Raw genomic sequence first — 22,938 nt, 5'->3', positions numbered from 1 at the left:
CATGTTTTATGAAATAATATGCCAACATTGTGTGAGTTTTTCCTTAAAACAAGCTAAATAATCTGTCAATGGGGTCAAAAGTCATCTTGTTTTGCTTTCTGACACAACATTATTTTGCTAACTCATTTAATTTTGACATGTTATTTCTTAAAACAAGGCAAAGTGTTTTGCGTGTTTAGAAAATGTTTCTTGATTTACGTAGGAATTTTTAGATTTTGGACTAAAAACAAGACAAAAAAATCTATGTAAGAAAAGTTGTAAAACATTTTTTAAAAAATACAAAAAATATATTTTTTTAGATTTCTGATTTAAATGGTGCATTAAACTAATCGAATGTAAAATGAGGACTATTTATAATATTACAAAAACATTTTAGTTTTTAAAATTTATTTTAGATTATGTATTTCTAAATTGCTGACCTTTTAAACTTACTGTTAGTTCAATAAAGTCAAAAGTATTATGAACAGGTTGATATTTTAATCACAGAAACAATTTGCATTTGTATTTAAAAATTGCTGACCTTTTAAACTTACTGTTTGTTCATTGAACACAAAAGGGACATTTGTTAACCTTTTGATCATGTAAATAAGTTCTATTAAAAATATAATAAATAAATAAATAAATCCCTTATTTAAAATTTGAATGAATTAAAATTTTACTGAACCATGCCACACCGATACAGTGAAGACTTAAGCACGTGCTGGATTTAAATGCATGACAAGACATTTGCAACACATTTACAGCAGCTATCTGCAAGAATGTTCATGTACTAATCGTTTTGATCATAGCCAAATTGTGAGGAATTATGTAAAAGATTTATGAAAAGTTTTTGCTTTTAATAAATAAAAACAGTATGAAGCTCCTTAGAGCCTCTCTTCTGTTCCACGAGAGAAAGAAAAATGCAAGAAAAAAAGATCCTAATGTTTGTTCACCAAAAACAAAGTATTATATACATTTGTTCACATTTTGAAACAATTTCCCATTTAAAATAAAATAAAACAAAACAGAAAGCCATTATTTAAAATTTTAATAATACTTTACAGTATTTTTACTATAGTTTTGGTCAAAAATTTAAATATTTAGTAAACAATTATTTAGTAATTTTAGTGAATTTACTCTTATAGATCAAAAGGATGCTTCTACTAAATACTGAGCAAAGCGTCTGCATAATTAGGACCATGTGATGTTTAAGCTTTTCTATTTTAATAAATGAGCAAAAATGTCAAAAATTCTGTGTTTTCCTGTCAATATAGGGTGCTGTCTGTACATTAATCAGGACAAATGACTGACAAAGACTTTAACTTACCCTAACCTTCTCCACAAGCAACTTAAGTCTTTTAGATTTGTCTCTACAGGACGCAGTGTACATGATAACAGAATTTTAATTTGTGGATGAATTATTCAATTATCCAAGGGCAGACGCGTGTCAATATGCATGACACTATTGTTCAATCCAAAAGAGCCATTGAGGCAAAAACTAAAGCTCTCTCTGGGGTTTATTTCGGACCTTTGAACATCTCTATGGCTTTCAGCCCAAATGCACTTCTGATGCCAGTCGTGTCTCATCTTCAGTGATTGTGATCTGGTGTGATGTTGACTCACCATTAAAGTTGACAGCGCGGATGTAGTTAAGCAGTGAACGTCCCTCCACCGGGTCCATCTTATCACACACACCCGTGGCTCCCGGACACAGCTCCTGGTGCATGTTGTGCAAAGCATGAGCCATGGCATACACCGCATCAATTACAAACTGAACCTTGCCCTCTTGCTCGTAATGAGAGTCACGACTGATCCGTTCTTCTCCTGTAAGATGCACAGAGAGAGAGAGAGAGAGAGGGGGGGAGATTAAATAAGATCTGTATCTGTATCAGCCTGTTATTAACACAGAGTGTCAGCCATTAGACAAAACTGGTCAGAAATTGTACATATATATACATACAGTGGGGGAAATAAGTATTAAACATGACACCATTTTTCTCAGAAAACATATTTCTAAAGGTGCTGTTGACTTGAAATGTTCACCAGATGTTGGTTACAACCAAATAACTCCATATATGCAATGAAAACAAATCTAACTTGCTTTCAAATGAATTTAAATGTGATAAAATGAAATGACACAGGGAAAAAAGTATTGAACAGATGAAAATAAGAGAGGTGTAAAAGCCTGTGAAAGCTTTTCTCAGCAACCATCTGCCCTTCCTCATTGTAAATGAATATCAGCCGCTTCAGTCCAACATGTACATTTTCAGGATGATGAAGATGAAACCAGCCCAATGTCCAATGCTTTGGAAATATTTAATGTTGCCATTAAGTAAATACTTGCCAACAAAGCATTTAAACTAAGCACAGAGACACAATCAGTGGACAAAACTACTCAGAAATATTACATATCATCTGAATGCATATACATTATGTATTTTGTTTGATTATTTATTTAATTCTCTCTTATTTTTTATTTATTTTTATTTTTCATTAACTTTTTTTCAACATCATACCAGTCTTTGTGTTGTTTATGTTTGTATGTTTTTATGATCATTCATTCATTCATTCATTCATTCATTCATTCATTCATTCATTCATTCATTCATTTATTCATTCATTCTCCTTTGGCTTAGTCCCTTATTTATTAGGGGTCACCACAGCAAAATGAACCACCAACAATTCCGGCATAGGTTTTACGCAGCAGCTGCTGCACTTCCAGCCACAACCCAGTACTAGGAAACACCCATTAACTCTTGCATTCGCACACGCACCAATACGGTTACAGAAAAGTTTGCGCTGTTATAATTTACTTATGCTTTAATAAGTTTTGGTGCGATTATAATACTTTTATTAAAAAAAATAAAACGTTTTGAATGAGAAGCTGTAATGAATTTTTTAAGGGAAACCATGTATATATATATATATATATATATATATATATATATATATATATATATATATATATATATATATATATATATATATGTAGTCAGAATAATTAGTCCCCCTTTGAATTTTTTTTCCTTTTTTAAATATTTCCTAAATGATGTTTAATAGAGCAAGAAAATGTTCACAGTATGTTTGATAATATTTTTTCTTCTGGACAAAGTCTTATTTGTATTATTTCGGCTAGAATAAAAGTAGTTTGTTATTGTTTAAAATAAAATTTTAAGGTCAAAATTATTGGCCCCTTTAAGCAATTTTTTTTTCTGATAGTTTAACCTAGTTAAGCCTTTAAATGTCACTTTAAGCGGTATAGAAGTGTCTTGAAAAATATCTAGTAAAATATTATTTACTGTCATCATGGAAAAAAAACAAACAAATCAGTTATTAGAGATGAGTTATTAAAACTATTATGTTTAGAAATGTTTTTAAGAAATCCGCTCTCCGTTAAACAGAAATTGGGGGAAAAAATAAACAGGGGGTTATGTAATATTCTGACTGAAATTGAATATATATTTATTTATTATGATTATTGCTTAAACACATAGTAAAACAAAAATAATAATATTAGGCCTATGTGTAGGTCTACTGTTGGTTAAAATTTAAAATGTTGTATAGACTTGGAATGGTGGACTTCAATAGACTTTAAATTTGTCCTTTCTCTAATGCACAGTAAAGTGATTATATCAGAATACAACTATTCATAATTCTGAAGTTTCTCAATTCTGAATAATTATGTTTGAGATATTTGCTTGTAATCTGTCATTGCCAACACTATTAGACCATTTTTCCACTAGCAAAACGAGGCATTCGTCATCATCAGACTCCTTCTTGCATTATATTCAACTATATATAGGCTAGAGTAGTTATACTGACACTCTTAAACATTTAAACATGTTCAGTCATTGTTTGCTTTGAAAGAAAAAACATATTTAAAGCTTGTCTTAGTCATAACTCTAAAATGCGATGATCATTTAAATCAGGGGTCACCAATCTCGGTCTTGGAGGGCCGGTGTCCCTGCAGGATTTAGCTCCAACTTGCCTCAACACACCTGCCTGATTGTTTCAAGTATTCCTAGAAAGACATTGATTTGCTTGTTCAGGTGTGTTTGATTAGGGTTGGAGTTATAGTCTGCAGGACACCGGCCCTCCAGGAACAAGTTTGGTGATCCCTGATTTAAATGATATTCTCGCTTTCAGCTTTACTTTTACTGCGAGTGCGCTCATGTCATGACTGCCATCACTTTGACAAAAACATACCCTACATGCAAATCCTACTTCCCATGCGGTTCCCAAACGATCACTCTGTGCAATAAACTGAATGTTATTTACAACTTTATTACCTGTTATCCACAGCCTATGCAGGTTCTGTTCACTAAAGTAGACATTATTCCTCTCTCTGGTAAACGCACAGCTCACAGTCAGGTCACCTGTGATTTTGTGGTCAAATATGTCATTACATGGAGAGTTTTACCTTATAAGTATATTATGTGGCTCTTTTAATAACATGTGGAGGTGTCCGTGTTGCTGAGAAATGTATATAAAACAATGTGAATACTTTTGTGACCGCCTTCATGCTTCCCTCCTGAACTTAAAAATCAAATTGGTGGAATCGTAGAGATGCTGGACTAAGATCATGTGGGGAGGTTGAATCGAGATCACAATCTTTTTCCGATAAATTGTGCAGCCCTGGTTTATATAATTTCCAATTTGCTTTGGAAATACTTAACAAGGCTTGCCAACAAAGCATTTAAATTGAAAAATAAATTGAGAGAGTGGGGGAGAGAAAAAGAGAGAGGGGGCTTTATTCTTTATATGGGTTCTACAATTACTGTTAAAAAGGTTTGCTTCCCCCCCAACATTGAAAATTCTTTTATTATTTACTCTGAAGACCTTCGTCATTTCTCTTCAGAACACAACTTAAGATATGTTTGATTAAACCTGAGAGCAAGGGTCATAAAACATTCAAAGCCCAGAGAGGAAATTAAAAGCACTAATTTAGTTTTTTTTGTGCGCACAAAAGTATTCCCGTAGCTTCAGAAAATGACTGTTCACCCTTCACCTTTGAAAGAATTACTTTCTTCTTGTACTGAAAATATAAGACAAACTAAAGCTTCATCAAGAGGTAACTGTGCAGATAATTTTAGTTACTGCTTTTGATTGTTCAGCAAGAAGGTCGCTGTTTTAAGCCAGTGGGCATTTCTGTGTGGAGTTTGCATGTTCTCTCTCTCTCTCTCGCATGTTTCTTTTGTGTGCTCCAGTTTCTTCCACAGTCCAAACACATGAGCTATAGGTTAATTCATTCATGCATTCATTTTCTTTTCAGCTTAGTCCCTTTTTTAATCCTGGGTTGCCACAGCGGAATGAACCGCCAACTTATCCAGCACATGTTTTATGCAGCGGATGCCCTTCAAGCTGCAACCCATCTCTGGGAAACATCCATTCACACTCATACACTATGGACAATTTAGCCTACCCAATTCACCTGTACCACATGTCTTTGGACTGTGAGGGAAACCGGATGACTCGGAGGACACCCACGGGAATGCAGGGAGAACATGCAAACTCCACCAAAAACAACAACTGACCCAGCCGAGGTTCGAACCAGCGACCTTCTTGCTGTAAGGCGACAGCACTACCTACTGCAACACTGCATCGCACAATAGGTGAATTCATTCATTCGTTCATTTTCTTGTCAGCTTAGTCCCTTTATTAATCGGGGTCGCCACAGCGGAACGAACCGCCAACTTATCCAGCAAGTTTTTTTTACGCAGCTGATGCCCTTCCAGCCACAACCCATCTCTGGGAAACATCCACACACACATTCACACACACACTCATACACTACGGACAATTTAGCCTACCCAATTCACCTGTACCGCATGTCTTTGGACTGTGGGGGAAACCGGAGCACCAGGAGGAAACCCACGCGAACGCAGGGAGAACGTGCAAATTCCCGATTTGTGAATTGAATAAACTAAATTGAATGTATAATATGTGTGTGAGGCGACGCAGTGGAGTAGTAGGTAGTGCTGTCGCCTCACAGCAAGAAGGTCGCTGGTTCAAGCCTTGGCTGGGTCAGTTGGCATTTCTGTGTGGAGTTTGCATGTTCTCCCTATGTTCAAGTGGGTTTCCTTCGGGTGCACTGGTTTCCCCCACAGTCCAAAGACATGTGGTACAGGTGAATTGGGTAGGCTAAATTAGCTGTAGTGTATGTGTGTGTGAATGAGTGTGTATGCGTTTCCCAGTGATGGGTTGCAGCTGGAAGGGCATCCACTGCGTAAAACATATGCTGCATAAGTTGCCGGTTCATTCCGTTGTGGTGACCCCAGATAAAAAGGGACCAAGCTGAAAAGAATGAATGTTTTTTAGAACAGATCTCACATTCGGTGGACACCCACCACTGGGAAACATCCATACACACTCATTCACAAACATACTCTACTGCCAATTTAGCTTATTCAGTTTACCTATTGCACATGTTTTTGGACTTGTGGGGGAAACTGGAGCACCCATGCCAAGATGGGGAGAACATGAAATGCCAACTGACCCAGCTGGAGCTCGAACCAGCGACCTTCTTGCTGTGAGGCGATTGTGCTACCTACTGCGCCACCATGCTGCCTCCATTATAAAAAACAATCAGCTGTTAAAAGTTCTCCAACTTTCAAAGCATTTAAAAAATGTTGCTCAGAACTGAGGCTGCGTCCGAAATCGCGACATGAGTAGGTATTTGAGTATGAATTTACTGAACGACTGCTAGAAAAGTATGTTGTATATAGTATAAATGTGAGTAGTATGTATGGAATTTTGATGAACTACATCTACCATTTGTCATTATCACGTGACCTCAATGAGTCAGTCACGTTGCTTCACTCCCATTCATGAATTCTCTCACATTGCGCTTTGGGATAGCGTAGCGTCCATTAAATGCGCACTCCAAAATCTCCCCAGAATTCTGGGTACTTCTTGCCTACTGTTTTTTCAAACACTACGAATTTGAACATACTATTTAGCTCTTTACTTTTTACTATTCATACTATTTATTTTTTAATGTACAATATAGCAGGAAAGTTCCAGCTGCAGGGCAGCAATTCCATTGACAACAACTGAACACTTGCCCAAATGCAGCCAAATGCCACCTTTAGTTGTGTGTTTATCTGAAAATAACTGCACACCTTAGAATGTTCATCAGCCAATCAGAATCAAGCATTCAACAGCCCTGTAGTGTTTTATTACCCTATTAATTACCTTATTTTTCTCACATACGAGTGGGCACAGCCAATGCAACCTTATTAGCTCGAGATTTCTGGTCTCATTCACTTCAGTTGATTTTAGGAGTAAATAAAACAGATTGTTGTGTTGCTTGATGCCACAAAATGTATTTTTTTATTATATTATTACATTATTTAAATTTTTATGTATAGCCATAAACTCAAGTAGTATTTTGTAGAACAAGTAGTTTAACTGTTTACTACTGTTTGCTATTCCTAGTAATTTTTCTCTCAAAGAAAAATTAATTAGAAATCTAAAAACTATCACTGAAAAAAGCTTTTTTTTTTTTTTTAAATAATTTGTTTTAGTATACTCTAGCCAAAACTTCTGGAGCAGTTTTCTGACTGTCCATTGGCCCTGTCAAATAAATAATGGAATAAATATCTAAACACGGTGAGATGTGCGAGCGATAAAAAGAGCTGAAGGGTAAGTAAAACAGAAGACACATTTTTTAAGACTTTTTAAGGTCACCTGTCATTGCTCCACACATCAGTTCACTTGCAAACGGCTATCAGCAGCTCTCACCTGTGCATTTCTTCTTTTCTGGGTCGATCTTGATGCCTGGACGTGTCAATTTGCACCTGAAATCGTCCTCCCAGAATTCAGCAAACCAGATATTCCTGCGGTTGTTCTCCAGAGATCGAGTGGTGAAGTACTGGTCAAACCCTGATTGTAAAGAAGAAAAATGACCAATTATAAGTCACTGCATGTTATAAATGCACTGTAAAAAGCAATTAAATGACTTTGCTGAGACAAAAGTCCTGTCACTTAACAGAAATAATGCACAGTAAAGAATATAAAGTCATTCTGCATTAGAGAAAGATTTAATATTGTGCATGACTCCCATGAGCTTGGAGGACTGCATCCATACATCTCTGCAATGACTCAAATAACTTATTGATAAAGTCATCTGGAATGGCAAAGAAAGCGTTCCTGGAGGACTCCCAGAGTTCATCAAGACTCTTTGGAATTATCTTCCAATGCCTTCTCCTTCATCTTACCCCAGACATGCTAAATAATGTTCACTTCTGGTAACTGGGCTGGCCAATCCTGGAGCACCTTGACCCTCTTTGCGTTCGAGAATTTTGATGTGGAGGCTGAAGTATGAGAAGGAGCGCTATCCTGCTGAAGAATTTGGCCTCTCCTGTGGTTTGTATTGTAATGAGCAACGCAGATGTCTTGATATCTCAGGCTGTTGATGTTGCCATCCACTCTGCAGATCTCTCGCACGCCCCCATACTGAATGAAAAAATCTACCTTCTGCCACTTTTCCTAATGATCAACTAGAAGTTATTTTACATCTTGGATCGTCCACAAGGCTTTTGTCAGATAGTGTAATTACGAAGTAAACAAACTATGTAAATAATTATAAAAGTTAAGTTAAGGTAATGGATTTACTGACTTTTTAAGTAAAATCAACTTGTTGCTTGTAAAGCAACGGGTTTTCTCCCTTTTTTCGAAGTAAAGCAACTAACTTTTTACAGTGTGTTATTCCAGTAAACATGTTAAATCTTTTGTGCATTCTGATGGACATTTTTTACTTTTTCGTTTTATTTTGTTGTTATCATTTTGGCTGTTTATGCGAAAAGCACTTGGCAAGGTATGAACATAAAGAATAGTTGACATTTTTAAATCTATTTCCTGTCATAAAACTATTTTACATTAGGTAAAAATAATAGTTAACACTCATGAACTTCAAGACAAAAATGTTGCCATTGAAATGTCGTAAATTGTTCAACATTCTTGCTAACATTTTGCTTAAAAGACTTCAAAGTTTGTGCTTGTTTTACATAAAATTTATAATACAGTATTTAGCCAATTTTAATTTTTTTTTAACTTTTGCTCGGTGGAAATAAACACATAAATAAACTCTTTTTTTCCTGCACTTATTGTGTTTTCGGCATATGACTACTGCAGGCCAAATGATTTAAAATTATATAATTACAATATACTTACAGTTGAAGTCAGAAATATTAGCCCTCCTGAATTATTAGCCCCCTTAAATATTTTTCCTTAATTTTTTTTTTTACAGAAAGATAATTTTTTTTGGCATAACTTTTAACATAATATTGCTTAAGAGCCACAGCCATATCCCCCCTGCAGCCCGAGACTGATAACTCAATGAAGCTAAGCAGGGCTGAGCCTGGTCACTACCTGGATAGGAGACCAAATGTGAAAACTAGGTTGCTGTTGGAAGGGGTGTTAGTGAGGCCAGCAGGGGGCGCTCAACCTGTGGTTTGTGTGTGTCCTAATGCCCCAGTACAGTAAAGGGTACTCCATATTGTCAGTGAGCACTGTCTTTCGGATGAGATGGTAAACTGAGGTCCTGACTCTCTCTGGTCATTAAGTCCATTGGCATTTCTTGTAAAGAGTAGGGGTGTAAACTGGTGTCCTGGTCAAATTCCCTCCATCAGTCCTTACCAATCATTGCCTCCCAATCATCCTCATCCACTGAACTAGCTCTATCACTGTCTCTCCACTCCATCTATAGCTGGTGTATGGTGAACGCACTGGCGCCTATGTCCTGTGGATCCAAGTGGATGCTGCACACTGGTGGTGGTGTGGAGAGAACCCCTCATGATTGTGAAGAGCTTTGGGTGTATGGCCATAATCAATGAATGCGCTATATAAACACACATTACATCACATTAAGAGGGCTACTAACATTGACCTTAAAATGTTTCTTTTAAAAATGCAAAACCGCTTTTATTCTGGCTAAAATAAAACATTTAAGATTTTCTCCTGAAGAAAAAATATTATAAAAAATACTGTGAAAAAATCCCTCCTCTGTTAAACATCTTTTGAGAAATGTTTAAAGAATGAAAAAAATTCACAGGAGGGCGAATCATTGTGACTGTATAGACGTTGGTATGGATGGCATGTTTTTGTAAATAAATATAAATGTATGAGTAACCACAAAAATGAAAATTGTGAATTAATTTTTATACTTTACTGGCAACATTATCAAAACCTAACATACTTTTCTTAGTGACAGTACAACTATACTTCAATACTGTGACATTCCTGAGTGAGTTATGGAGCAAAAAAGAAACATAAGACAGGACTTGATTTTATCTGTGCTGACTAGATGGTGAAAACTGCGAGTTGAATGTTGGAAGGAGAAGGAGATCTAAATGCAAATGGATCAACTGCATCACATACATCACACATACATGTCAACTAAGCATATGGAAGAGCAAGTTATGCTGTTTTGATTTAAGATTCCACATTTTCTAATACAAAAAATACATAATGCATAGCAGAATCATTCATGTTTAAATCAATAACACACATTTATTTCATGCTGACTCAGAGGATGCACATTATATTTCAAATACCATCAATAGACGCTCTTTTGGGCAGGATGGTGACGGCGCCTTCAGCCACGTCCTCCTGGTCCAGAATCGGGGAGCTCTTGGCACCCCAGCTGTCTGATCCCACAAACTTAAAATGACCGGTTAGATTGGACCTCCTCGCGGCCTCCAGGACCTGCCTGGACAAAGAACAAACAAACAAACAAAAAAACAACAGAATTACATAAAACAGAATTAGAGTTTTATGCTCAAGCAAATATACATTCCTTCATTTTCCTTCGGCTTATTCGCATATTTATCAGGGGTCATCATGGCGGAATAAATGGCCAACTATTCCAGCATATGTTTTACACAGCTGATGCCTTTCCGGCCGCAACCCAGTTCTGGGAAACACCCATACACTCTCACACACTTACTCATACACTACAGCCAATTTTTGTTTACATAATTCACCTATAGTGCATGTCTTTGGACTGTGGGGGAATTCGGAGCACCTGGAAGAAAACTCACGCCAACACAGGAAGAACATGCAGACTTTTAAAGACATTTTAAGACCATTATGAATTAAATTTTAGACTCATAAAGAGCAAATTTTTTTCAAAATGCCCAGATGTAAAAAATGCCCTATCAAAAACCATTATAATTTAATACATTTATTAATAGAATAATAATTTAGTAATTATTTTTTTTATATAAATATTTAAATATTGGGTAAAAACAAGTTCTACTTGTATTCATACACTTTTTTTCCCCGACATAAACTTTTCTTAAAATAAAAAAAAATATATATTTTTTTTTTAAGTTTTAAAAACTATAATAAATTAAATCTATGCACAACAATCAGTACAGGTCTATGTCCTTAGCAGTAAATACATAGAGAACTTTTAAACAAATGTTATTTTAAGAAAATAATTAAACCATTATGGTAAATAGAGTTAAAAATGACCTTTTTATATAAAAAGTTGAAAGTTTTATTGAGATGGATTGTAAGTCATTGTATGGGTGTTAATGGCCAGATTGGGTAGCTATATATGAACAAAGGACAAATAAGACCAGTTAGACATTTTAAGAGTTTTTAAGATCCCTGTATACATTATATGTATAGTTAAAAGTCTATTTGGCTTTGCAGGCATAGCAATCTTGTTAGGCAAGTATTACATCTTTATTATCAAAACTATTTATAGGTGGGCATAGATTATTATAGATTAATCCCACTGTTATCTTGGAATTAATCTAGATTAATCTTGATAAAAAATGGCTAATTTGAATTCTGCCGAAGGCATTCAGAATATGTGTGCTACCCAAATAATGACTAAAAGTAAGTCTTTCAGAACGGGTTTCCAAGCCATTTGGCGCTTTAGACCAGGGCCTTATCTCCGGTTTCCAAAATGCATCACAAACTGCTTGAGGAAACTCTGCTACTATGATAATTGGTGATAAAAATAAATGATGTTTAATAAGATGTACTTGTGTTTACTAACTGTTTATTCAGTTAAACTTTGAACTGTAGGCCTACATAAGCTCGAACAGTGATTATTGATCACCTTAATCTGACTAAAGACATAACTGAACTAAACAGAAATGAAATTAAGACATGTAGTATGCAGATATTAGTGGCATTATTAAAGCCGCAATTATATTATTGTCTATTAAGGCAAATAACTAGATTACTGAAGTCCATTTAAGCGTAGTCAGTAGTGTCTTCGAAGTAAGTGAAATCCAGAGGGGCATCCTGCTGATTTGATTCAGAAGGGCACTTTTTTGTCAGACGGCTCACCATTCAGGTATACAGTACATCTGCGCTAAAATATCAAGATGAAAGTCATCATAGCTTGCGCAGAATAGACCCAGCTCCCAACCCAACTTTGAGAAAAGATTAACAGCGATATTTTTTTTATTGTGCGATAAGAGTCTCGCATTAACGCAGCACGTTAAACGCCGATAACGGCCCACCGCTAAAATTATTACAATATGATTCAACTCGGGAGGCATGATGGCTCAGTATTTAGCATTGTCACCTCACAGCAAGACGTTTCTGTTTGGAGTTTGCATGCTCTCCCTGTGTTGGTGTGGGTTTCATATGAATGGTTTCCACCACAGTCGCCCACATGCACTATAGGTGATTTGGGTTAACAAAATTGGCCATAGTGTGTAAGTGCGCATGTGAATGTGTATGGCTGTTTCCCAGTACTGGGTTGCGGCTGGAAGGGCTTCTGCTGTATAAAACATATTCTGGAATAGTTGGCGGTTCATTCCACTGTGGCGACCCCTGATAAATAAGGGACTAAAGCCTGGTTTATACTTCAAGTGACCGGCGTCAACCCACGGCGCATGCAATGCGTGTAGCTGTGCATTTATACTTCTGCGCGCTGTCTCTGTTGGTCTGCATTAACACTTCCGTAAGGCTAGTTGGCAGTGAGGTGTAAATGTTCCTCTGTGTCGAGTTTCTTTGCTGCTGTTTTCCTGAACACTTCCGTGATGTACAAGTGGCTCAAACTCGCTCATTTTGAGGCAGGAACCGGTGGATGTGCAACAACTTTAACTATGTGGTAAACACAAAACAAAACTTTCCAACAACAAACAATCGCTTCATCAGGCTCGCACCATTCACGCGGCTCTCGGTCCCGCACAGACTCGTCAGCCATACCAAGCCGACCAATCACAGAGCTTGCGCTACGCGTCGTTGCGACGTGTAGTTACATTTTTTGAGAGGTGCACGTCAGTGACGCCGACGGCCACGGCGAAGGGCTATCCGTCAGCGCCGTAGCATATGTCAGCGTTTGACGCAGAAGTATAAATCAGCCTTAAGTCGAAGGAAAATTAATGAATGAATGATTTAAATGCAACTGAATTTGTCATTTTTGTAGGATGCAAAGATGCCGTCATCTAGAGTTTTTTAAGGATTGTTTACCAAGAATAAAGTAAAAGATACTGCCCCTTTAATCATTTTGTTTGGCCTTTTTTTTCTTTTTTGTCATTATATTTACCACTGACTTGCATAAGGATCACAGCTTCAGCTAAAAACCTTCTTTTAGTACACCTTAAATGCTATGAGGGTGAGCAAACGAACTGCAAAAATTTCATATTTGAGTGAACTATCCCATTAATACAACACATAAGTCTCTAAACGAGAGGCGCTTCATGAAATTCAAATATGTAATTGTTAGAGTGGCACTTAACCAAGTTATTATGAATTAAGCTATTCAGTTATGTATGTGCTTTCTGCGCTGAAAGCGTGGTTGACAATTTAGGCAGTGTAACCGACAGCCTGTGTTCACAGAAGTGCATTAATGAGAGGGAAACTTCATCTGTACTGATATTCTTCACCTCGTAGGCCTGTCAGAAAGCATCAGCGGTGAGGCATATGGATTAGAGACTGTGACACTCAAACACAGAAAGGCAAACCGTCCCTTGTGAGTGTTGACGGTGATAAAAAGTCTTGTTTGCTACTTCTGAATCCATAAGGTCAAATGCGGAAAAGAGAAAAATGGCATTACGTGAGGAGGAATGAGGAGTCCTGGATACTGTATGTGCTCTTATCATATATGAAAAGGTCATTTAAGCTCTGAGATAACATGATAATGACGGCTTATTTGGGATTTGACACTCACTTTGACCTTTCCCAGGCAGCTTTACTGCTTTTTGGGTGAAGGTTGATGCTCTAAAATCCCAGATATATATTGTTGGATGTCTGATTATAATTTAAAATGGAGAATCAAAACACTTTGAGCACACTGGGGTTGTAAAGTCATCTTCCAGCCTAAACCACGGCGAATGAAGCTCTGCACAAGACTTTTGGCCAGCGGAGAAATTAAAATGGTCGTGCCCAACTGAGTCTGGTTCTCTCAAGGTTTTTTTTCTTCACTCCCATCAGGTGAAGTTTTTTTTCCCTCTCCGCTGTCGCCACTGCCTCGCATGGTTCAGGATTGGTAGAGCTACGCATCGATGAATTTGCTCTTCAGTGTTTGAACTCTCAGTAATGATTAAATCACACTGAACTGAGCTAAACTGAACTGAACTGAACTTAAACACTAAAACCTGAACCACACTGTTCCAGTTACTATGACCATTTATGTGAAGCTGCTTTGACACAATTTACATTGTAAAAGCGCTATACAAATAAAGCTGAATTGAATTGAATTGAATTAAAGTGAACCAAAAATGAAACTACTGCCATTATCTAACCCTCTTGTCATTCTTGTATGACTGATGTGTGGTATGGCTATGAAGAATAAGACTTAACATGCAAGCTAATAAGCATCTAGTTAACTTAAATTGTTACTATTTTGGTTTCCATTTTATAATACTACAAGGGTGCCTTACAGCAAGAAGGTCACTGGTTTGAGTCTCGGCTGGGCCAGTTGGCATTTCTGTGTGGCGTTTGCATGTTCTCCCCATGTTGGCGTGGGTTTACTCCGGGTACTCTGGTTTCCCCCACAGTTCAAAGACATGCTCTAGGTGAATTGGATAATCTAAATTGGCCGTAGTGTATGAGTGTGTCCCAGTACTGGGTTGTGGCAGGAAGGGCACGTCAACCTGATTTCAGCAAGTAGGACATATTTCTGGATTAACATCTATGCTGATCCTGGAACAACATTCCAATCAGCCAATCAGGGATATGTTTACCATTTATGTGAAGTTTAGGCTTACAGTTAGGTTTATTCACTTCTACATGATTATTTTCCAACTATTATTACCCTCTGGTTTTGGGAATTATTTACAATTGTAGTTGGGTTTAGGGGTAGGGAATAGGTATGTGTAACCCAGCTCACTGACTAGGTCACTAAAACAAATTATAAATAGTTTATTTTAAATTCTAACATTTTATTTTATGATTGTGAGGAGAAATATTAAATAGAGTTTGTTTATATTATATACACAGTGTTTAAATATTAATAATAAATAGAGAATAAAGTAAGTTTTGACTTGGTGGAGGTCGGAGGTTAGCTCCACCCCCTTGCGTGTGTGAGAGAGCTGCCGGTGACGGAGAGTCACTTTGATTAATCAGCACGAGCAGATTGAACGACATTAGACACTTTGAAACATCAGTTTAGATAATCTAAATGATCTAAAAATAATTTTGTTTCTTTGATTGACTGAGAAAAGCCCTAAAAGTTTCAGATTTTAAGGATAGGAAGCTGACAACAAGTGATAGTACTGAGAGAAGTGCGAGCGGAGCACATTAAATCGCCCGAGACAACAGAAAACTTATATTTAATCGAGACACATTCTTCTTTATTCTCCCTGTTCATCTTTATCTTTCCTTGGCCGGGTTTTTTTTTCCTTGTGTGTGCATGTGTTTCCCCTTTCGTGTTTCTGCTACAATATCCCGATCTGTCCCTGCCGTGGATGCTTTCTCGGTGGTCCGGACATGGCGAGCCGTCCTTCTGAAAGATCGTAACTGGAAGTAAATTAATCCGTTGCTCACTGAACTGGTAGGACAAAGCATTCTTGCACTTTCACTGCGCTCATATTTTAGTTTTTATTCATTTTTGGATTTTTCTCTATCTGGACAGATTTTTTGGATTTTTCACATCGAAACTGGAACTAAAAAGAACTTTTGAGTGTTGAACATTGAACTTGGACTTTGAATTACTACTTTTATTCAAATTTTCCTTAATTTTTTTTTATTTTTCTTCCTTATTGTATATGATTTGTGAAACTGAATTTGTCTGAAGTGAAATTATCATCTGAAGTGTGGTGATTTCATTATATATATTTTTTGTTTTATTCCAGTATTCATCAAACTGAACTGTTTTGACATTTATTTATTTGTTTTATGTTGTTTTCCTCAATCTAAATTGCTCAAACAATATACTTACCTCAGTTATTTAACTTTATCTTTGAGTCAGACTTATCTATCTAAAACTGGTTGTTATTTCTATACACTCTTGCGAGCGAATTAAAATCTTCTGACATCTGGTCCTAATAAGAAAATAGCAAATACTGTAAAAATAACACATAGATAAGGGTTACATATGGATTACATTTTCCAACAATAATGATATTCCAGAATTAAAATAGATGATAATCCAGGATTGCAACGTACTTGGCAAAATCATGACGTGCGAGAGGGCATCTGCTGCAAAAAAACATATGCTGGAATAGATGGTGTTCATTCCACTGTGGTGACCCCAAATAAATAGGGACTAAGCCAAAGGAAAATTATATTTTGAGGAACTAAAATAGACTGTGCAATAGACCAGCAGACGGCAGTGTTTAAGTGTGCGCCTCGCTTACACATTGCTTAATACACAGGATGTACAGCAATACGCAAATATCTTAAACGAACAAGAATTAAAGGATTAAAATATTATTACACAACTTATTATTTACTACATAAATATAAAAACATCGCCTCTTTGCCTTCATCAGCTTTTTTCAGTGCATTCACGACAACTTGCTTTTGTATAATGTTATTATTACTAGCAGTATTATTCATTATATACATTTTTATTTTTGTTTTATTAAAACAAGTTTATATTTGTTCACCTGTATATATATATATATATATATATATATATATATATATATATATATATAAATGATTAAAATATTGCAAAAATGATTATTTTCTAGCCTACATAAATATAAAAACCATACTTTCATGCCTTCTTCATCTCGAGAGGCCTTTTCAGTTTATTGTATAATATTATTATTAGCAGAATTATTTATTATATGCATATTGATATTTGTTTATTAAAAAGCCTCATCTTTGATTTGCCCACCTGTCAGGTTTTAGACCATATGGGGCATAGCATGTGTGTTTGGATATAACTCAGTTTTTTGAACACACTTCGTTATTATTGTTCATTTATTTGTTTGCTGGAAATTAGAAGTGAATTTAAAAATAATTTTGAAACAAATCTTTGCACTTACCAAAGAAATTAATTATTTATAGGCTAATGGATGTCTGTGTGTACAGCATGTTGTCTTATCCACGAGAGTGAAAGCGAAAGTAAATAATGAGGAGACTCGTCTCTCATTCTTGCGATGTAGATGCTCTGTTTAACTGTTTTCTTGCTAGTGAATCGTTCAATTTTTCCCACTTACAAAGTCCGTCATGTAAATAGCAAATGCACTATGGCGCAACGCAACTGACTCTTAAAGGGAATGGGAGATGAGACAACCCATTTCAGGGAAACATTCACACACACACACACACACTACGGACAATTAAGCCTATCCAATTCACCTGTACTGCATGACTCTGGGGGAAACCGGAGCACCCGAAGGAAACCCACGTGAACACTGGGAGAACATGCAAACTCCATACAGAAACGCCAACTGAGTCGAGGTTCAAACCAGCGACCCAGCGACCTTCTTGCTGTGAGGCAACAGCACTACCTACTGCGCCACTGCTTCACCCCCACAGCTAAAACTCATTAAGAGAATAAGTTGAACCCTGGTAGACGATGCGCCACGGTGCAAAGTAGATCTTTCCGTCCTTAAGTTAGCAAAAGTGGATTCCGACAAGCTTAATGCATTTGCGCCCTGCGCTTTGCACTTTGCGCATGGATCGTCAAAATAGAGCCCTAAGTCCACCATGTAAATAGCAAATGCATCATGGAGTGATGCAACTGACTCTTAAAGGGAATGGGAGATGAAGCTCTGATTGGTTTAATGGCTGTTATGTTCAAAACACCCATAACTCATTAAGAGAATAAGCACAACAATGTTAGACCATGTTATACCGTAATTTTCTGTCCTTAAAATAGCAAAAGAGCTATTTTAATATCCTTAATGCTTTTGCGCCATGCGCTTTAGACCTGTTAAAAAAGAGCCCTTAATTTTGTCTAATTAATTATGAAGGTGAAAACAAAACATTATTTTATTTCATCTGAGTTTTTTTAACGATATTTGGACTAGAAATTACACAAAGCAAAGTAAGAAAAGCATTTGTTTGCATTGTGATTATTCAATTTCTCTACCTGAATACTGTTAAATCCCAAGAAAACCATCAAATAGAGCTATTCACACAACCTTGTGAAACTGTCTTCCAATTTTGTGCAGCCCTAGTCTAAAGAGAATTCACTGAGCAAGTTTGTTAAACTAAACTTTTTGAAATAGCTATCTACCTGAATAATTACATTTGGTTTAATGGCAAAAGGTTAATAGCACTCAGTTAATAATGCACTGGCAAATCATGCGGCGCTTGTGTAATTGTGCCGAGTATATTTTTGGCCTGAGACTGTGGCCATTGTTCCCTCTAGTTGGTTGGTCAGCAGCCAACTCCATTTACATGCATACAGAAGCATGTGTGATGCATTGCATATCAAAAGTCCTATCGCCACATCAAAGGACGCTTCCTCTAATTGCGTGTACTTTGCGTTTAATATCTGGCTTAATTTACAAATCTCCCCTAAAATGTCGCAAATACTAGAAGTTAGTTCAATCATATCAAATAATCCACATGTGCCCCTGTTACAAGTCAGCCATTATCAAATCAGTGACAACATTAGTCTGCTCTACGGCGACAGATGGAACGAACAGTTTGTTCCAGACAGAATCATTAAAAAAAATGACGGAAAAAAACACTGCCCCATTATGCATCTGTTAAAGACCAAATTGCCAGATTGTACATATAAAAACGCAACATTACAATATGACATATTTAACAGTCCTTCATTGCTGTAGTGCGCACAAATCTGCATTGCATGTTATTCTAGAGGGAAAAAAAAGTTTGACGTGTTTGTGCTTAATAAAAACTCTTTCAGCTGACATCGTCAAGTTCTTAAATATGTTCACGCCTTTCCTCAAACATCTTGTCAAAGCATGAAAAGTGCAGTGGGTTGCTGATATCGCTTCATGCTGACATTCTTTCATTGTAAAAATAATAATAATAAATAAAAATTAATAAGCAATTTTGCACAGGCAATTTTAACAGGCAAACTCTGTTACAGGAAACTTTTAAAAGCAGAAATGTAAAGCACATGGATAAATTAGATTAATGAACAAGTGAACATTAAATCAAAAACAGCACTTGGTACTTTTCTGACACTTTTTCAATGTTTTAAAATAAAATAAAATAAAATAAAATAAAACAAAATAAAATAAAATAAAACAAAACAAAATAAAATAAAATAAAATAAAATAAAATAAAATAAAATAAAATAAAATAAAAATAAAGGCAACGCTGTGGCGCAGTAGGTAGTGCTGTCGCCTCACAGCAAAAAGATCTGGTTCGAGCCTCGGTTGGATCAGTTGGCATTTCTCTGTGGAGTTTGCATGTTCTCCCCTCGTTTGCGTGGGTTTCCTCCAGGTGCTCTGGTTTTCTTCACAGTCAAAAGACATGCGGTACAGGTGAATTAGGTAGGCTAAATTGTCCGTAGTGTATGTGTGTGACTGAGTGTGTGCGGATGTTTCCCGGTGATGAGTTGCAGCTGGAAGGGTAATTGCTGCATAAACATATGCTGGATAAGTTGGCGGTTCATTTCCCTTCGGCAATCTCAGATTAATAAAGGGACTAAGCCGAAAAGAAAAAATGAAAGAAAATAAAATTTAATTAAAATTAAATTAATTTACAAAATAAAAGTAAAATTTAATTGAACAAATTAAATTATGGTAAATAACAAAATGGGGCAGCAGGGTGGCGCAGTGAGTAGCAATGTCGCCTCACAGCAAGACGGTTGCTGGTTCGAGCCTTGGCTGAGTCAGTTGGCATTTCTATGTGGAGTTTGCATGTTCTCCCCGTGTTGGTGTGGGTTTCCACCGGGTGCTCCGGTTTCCCCCATAAGTCCAAAAACATCTGGTATGAGTGTGTGTGTGTGAATGTGTGTGTGGATGTTTCCCAGAGATGGGTTGCGGCTGGAAAGGCATCCACTGCGTAAAAAAACTTGCTGGATAAGTTAGCGGTTCATTCCGCTGTGGATTAATAATGGGACCCCAGATTAATAAAGGGACTAAGCCGACAAGCAAATGAATGAATGAATGAATGAATGTGGAATAAAACAAATAAAAACAAAAATATATGGAATAAAATATAAAAAAATAAAATTTAATTAAATTAAAATATGTGGATTAAAATAAAAATATATAGAATAAAATATTAAATAACAAATAAAATATATGGAATAAAATAAAGTAAAATAAAATTATATAAAATAAAAATATAAATAAAAGGAAAATAATTGGAATAAAATATAATATAAAACATTGACTCATGACCATGTGGTTGTGCTGTGGGTAGCGCTCTTGCCTCACAGCAAGGAGGTCGCTGGTTCGAGCCTTCGAGCTGGTCAGATGGCATTTCTGAGTGGAGTTTGCATGTTCTCACCATGTTTGCATGTGTTTCCTCCTGGTGCTCCGGCTTCCCCCACAAGGCCAAAAACAGGTGAATTGGGTAAGCTAAATTATCCCTAGTGTATGTGTGTGAACAAGAATGTATGGGTGTTTCCCAGTGATGAGTTGCAGCTTGAAGGTCATCCGCTGCTTAAAACATATGCTCGATAAGTTGGCGGTTCATTCCGCTGTGGTGACCCCAGATTAATAAAGGGACTAGGCTGAAAAGAAAATGAATGAATGAATGAATGAATGAGGTTCATTCATTCATTCATTCATTCATTCATTCATTCATTCATTCATTCATTCATTTTCATTCAGCTTAGTGTCTTATTTATTAGGGGTTGCCACAGAGGAATAAAATAAAAAATAATAAAATAATAATACAATTAAATTAAATTAAATAAATTAAAATTAAATTAAATTAAATAAAAATGTCTGTCAAGTTTATCAGTCAAAAGCGTGTCAGCGCATACAAAACTAGCTGTATTTAACCCAGGAAAGTCCTATAAGTTCTTGGTGATCAAACATACATTAAGCATATCATTGACTTACTTAATGTCATCCTCGTGGGCGAAGATGATGACTCCTCGCGCGTTGGGGGTCTCCATTAGTCTCTTAATGATCTTGTCAAACTCCCCTGGTTTGGGCTCTCTTGGGATCTTCATGGACTGAGCGATGCACAGACCTCCTTTGTCAGACAGAGAGAGATGGACACCAATGCTGAAATTTTTCTCCCTAAAATGTGACTTACTTTCTATTTATATTAATGACCGCCATGAATTTCTGGCAGCAGATGGGTACAAATGCACGCAGCTGTCTCAGTCATGCTCCTCTTTCAAACTTTTTGAACGATGGCATATTAATGGAAAGCCTAATCTGGATCATGCTATATGCTGTACTCTGTTTTACATACAGCTGAAATTAAAATTATTCGCCCTCCAGTGAACTGTTTTCTTTTTCAAATGTTTCAGAAATTTTTACAGTAATTCCTATAGTATTTTTTTTTGCATTCACATTTTCAAACTGCCCCAGGGTTCTTCTGAAAGTGTATCGAGACCACCTCTTTCTACATTAGTTTGGTCCACATTTAATGTGTGCACCCAAGTATGATTGCCACTTTCACATCTCCCCAAATGAACCGCACCAAAAAGGCAAACAAACACCATCAGAATCCGAGTGAACACAGTGTTTCCCCTACTATTGTATTAGCGGCACCCTGCCTATCACAATGGCATCCCCATCCTCTCTTGAAAGTCAGGTTATTTACATTTTCCTCTTTGTATAGCGCAACGTTTAAGATTACTTTCCAACAGAACAGGGTGCTGTTCCATAAACTTAGAGTAAAAGCCAGGCTTATTTTGGTATTCTGTTTCATAAATCAAATTTACTATAGTTTAAACTCAGTTACTGTGGCAACTTACGCTGGGAAACTAACCTGGTCCGGGGCAGGTTAACTCTGAGGCTAAGTCAGGTTCAAGCTTAATCAAAGTCATGTTAATATTCGCCTGGCGTAATTTGCTGCCATTTTATTTAATTTAACCTCTTAATAATGATTAAAACTTTATAGTCACTTAATAGTAAATATATATACACAACAAACATTTTTTAGAATAGAACAATATATACATTTAAATTAAAATAAGTTATTTCTAAAAAAAAAACAAATACAAACTACTCCTTTTCAACAAATTTTTTAATGTTTAAAATTTTTTTTTCCTGTTTATTAAATTTTACCTAATATTTTAACACAATTTATTAATTTGGATGTAATTTTTGGACTGTGATCTTCAGTATATTTTGTTAGATTAGCTCCAATAATCTAATGTATATGCACAAACATTATAAAGCATTCTATAGAAAATATTAGTTTAAAATATTGATCTGTGAAGGGTGTACTTAGATAGTACATGCTGTACTTCACATGAATTACAAAATTTAATAAAGAAAATATATTAAGAAAGCACTGACTGATATCAAGAAGTAGGCTACATTTCTTAATCAATGACTTTAAAGCTGCAAACCCTGAGTGGAATAATCGGGAGATGAATCCAGGCCAAGTAGTAGCCTTACTTAAATATAATATATTTTCAACCCAAGCTCATTCTGAAAATGTAGCCCCGCAGACATTTCTGGAGACCGCGAT

General features: G+C 36.2%; 1 protein-coding gene across 2 annotated transcripts in view; it reads right to left on the bottom strand.

Moving 5' to 3' along the window:
• grm6a (glutamate receptor, metabotropic 6a) overlaps positions 1–22,938 on the bottom strand; it is a 126,230-nt gene that overhangs the window by 35,134 nt on the left and 68,158 nt on the right. For both annotated transcript variants that reach the window (XM_021478291.3, NM_001123292.1), the window contains 4 exons: positions 21,348–21,483; positions 10,536–10,690; positions 7,723–7,863; positions 1,603–1,803 (listed from right to left, as the gene is read on the bottom strand). In XM_021478291.3, coding sequence (XP_021333966.1) covers positions 1,603–1,803; positions 7,723–7,863; positions 10,536–10,690; positions 21,348–21,483 — 633 coding nt within the window. The remainder of the gene's footprint in view (positions 1–1,602; positions 1,804–7,722; positions 7,864–10,535; positions 10,691–21,347; positions 21,484–22,938) is intronic.

Source organism: Danio rerio, chromosome 8 (genome assembly GCF_049306965.1).
Source record: "Danio rerio strain Tuebingen ecotype United States chromosome 8, GRCz12tu, whole genome shotgun sequence".
Lineage (NCBI taxonomy): Eukaryota > Metazoa > Chordata > Actinopteri > Cypriniformes > Danionidae > Danio > Danio rerio.
Note: the sequence above shows the minus strand (reverse complement) of the source record. Positions and strands in the feature narration are given on the sequence as shown.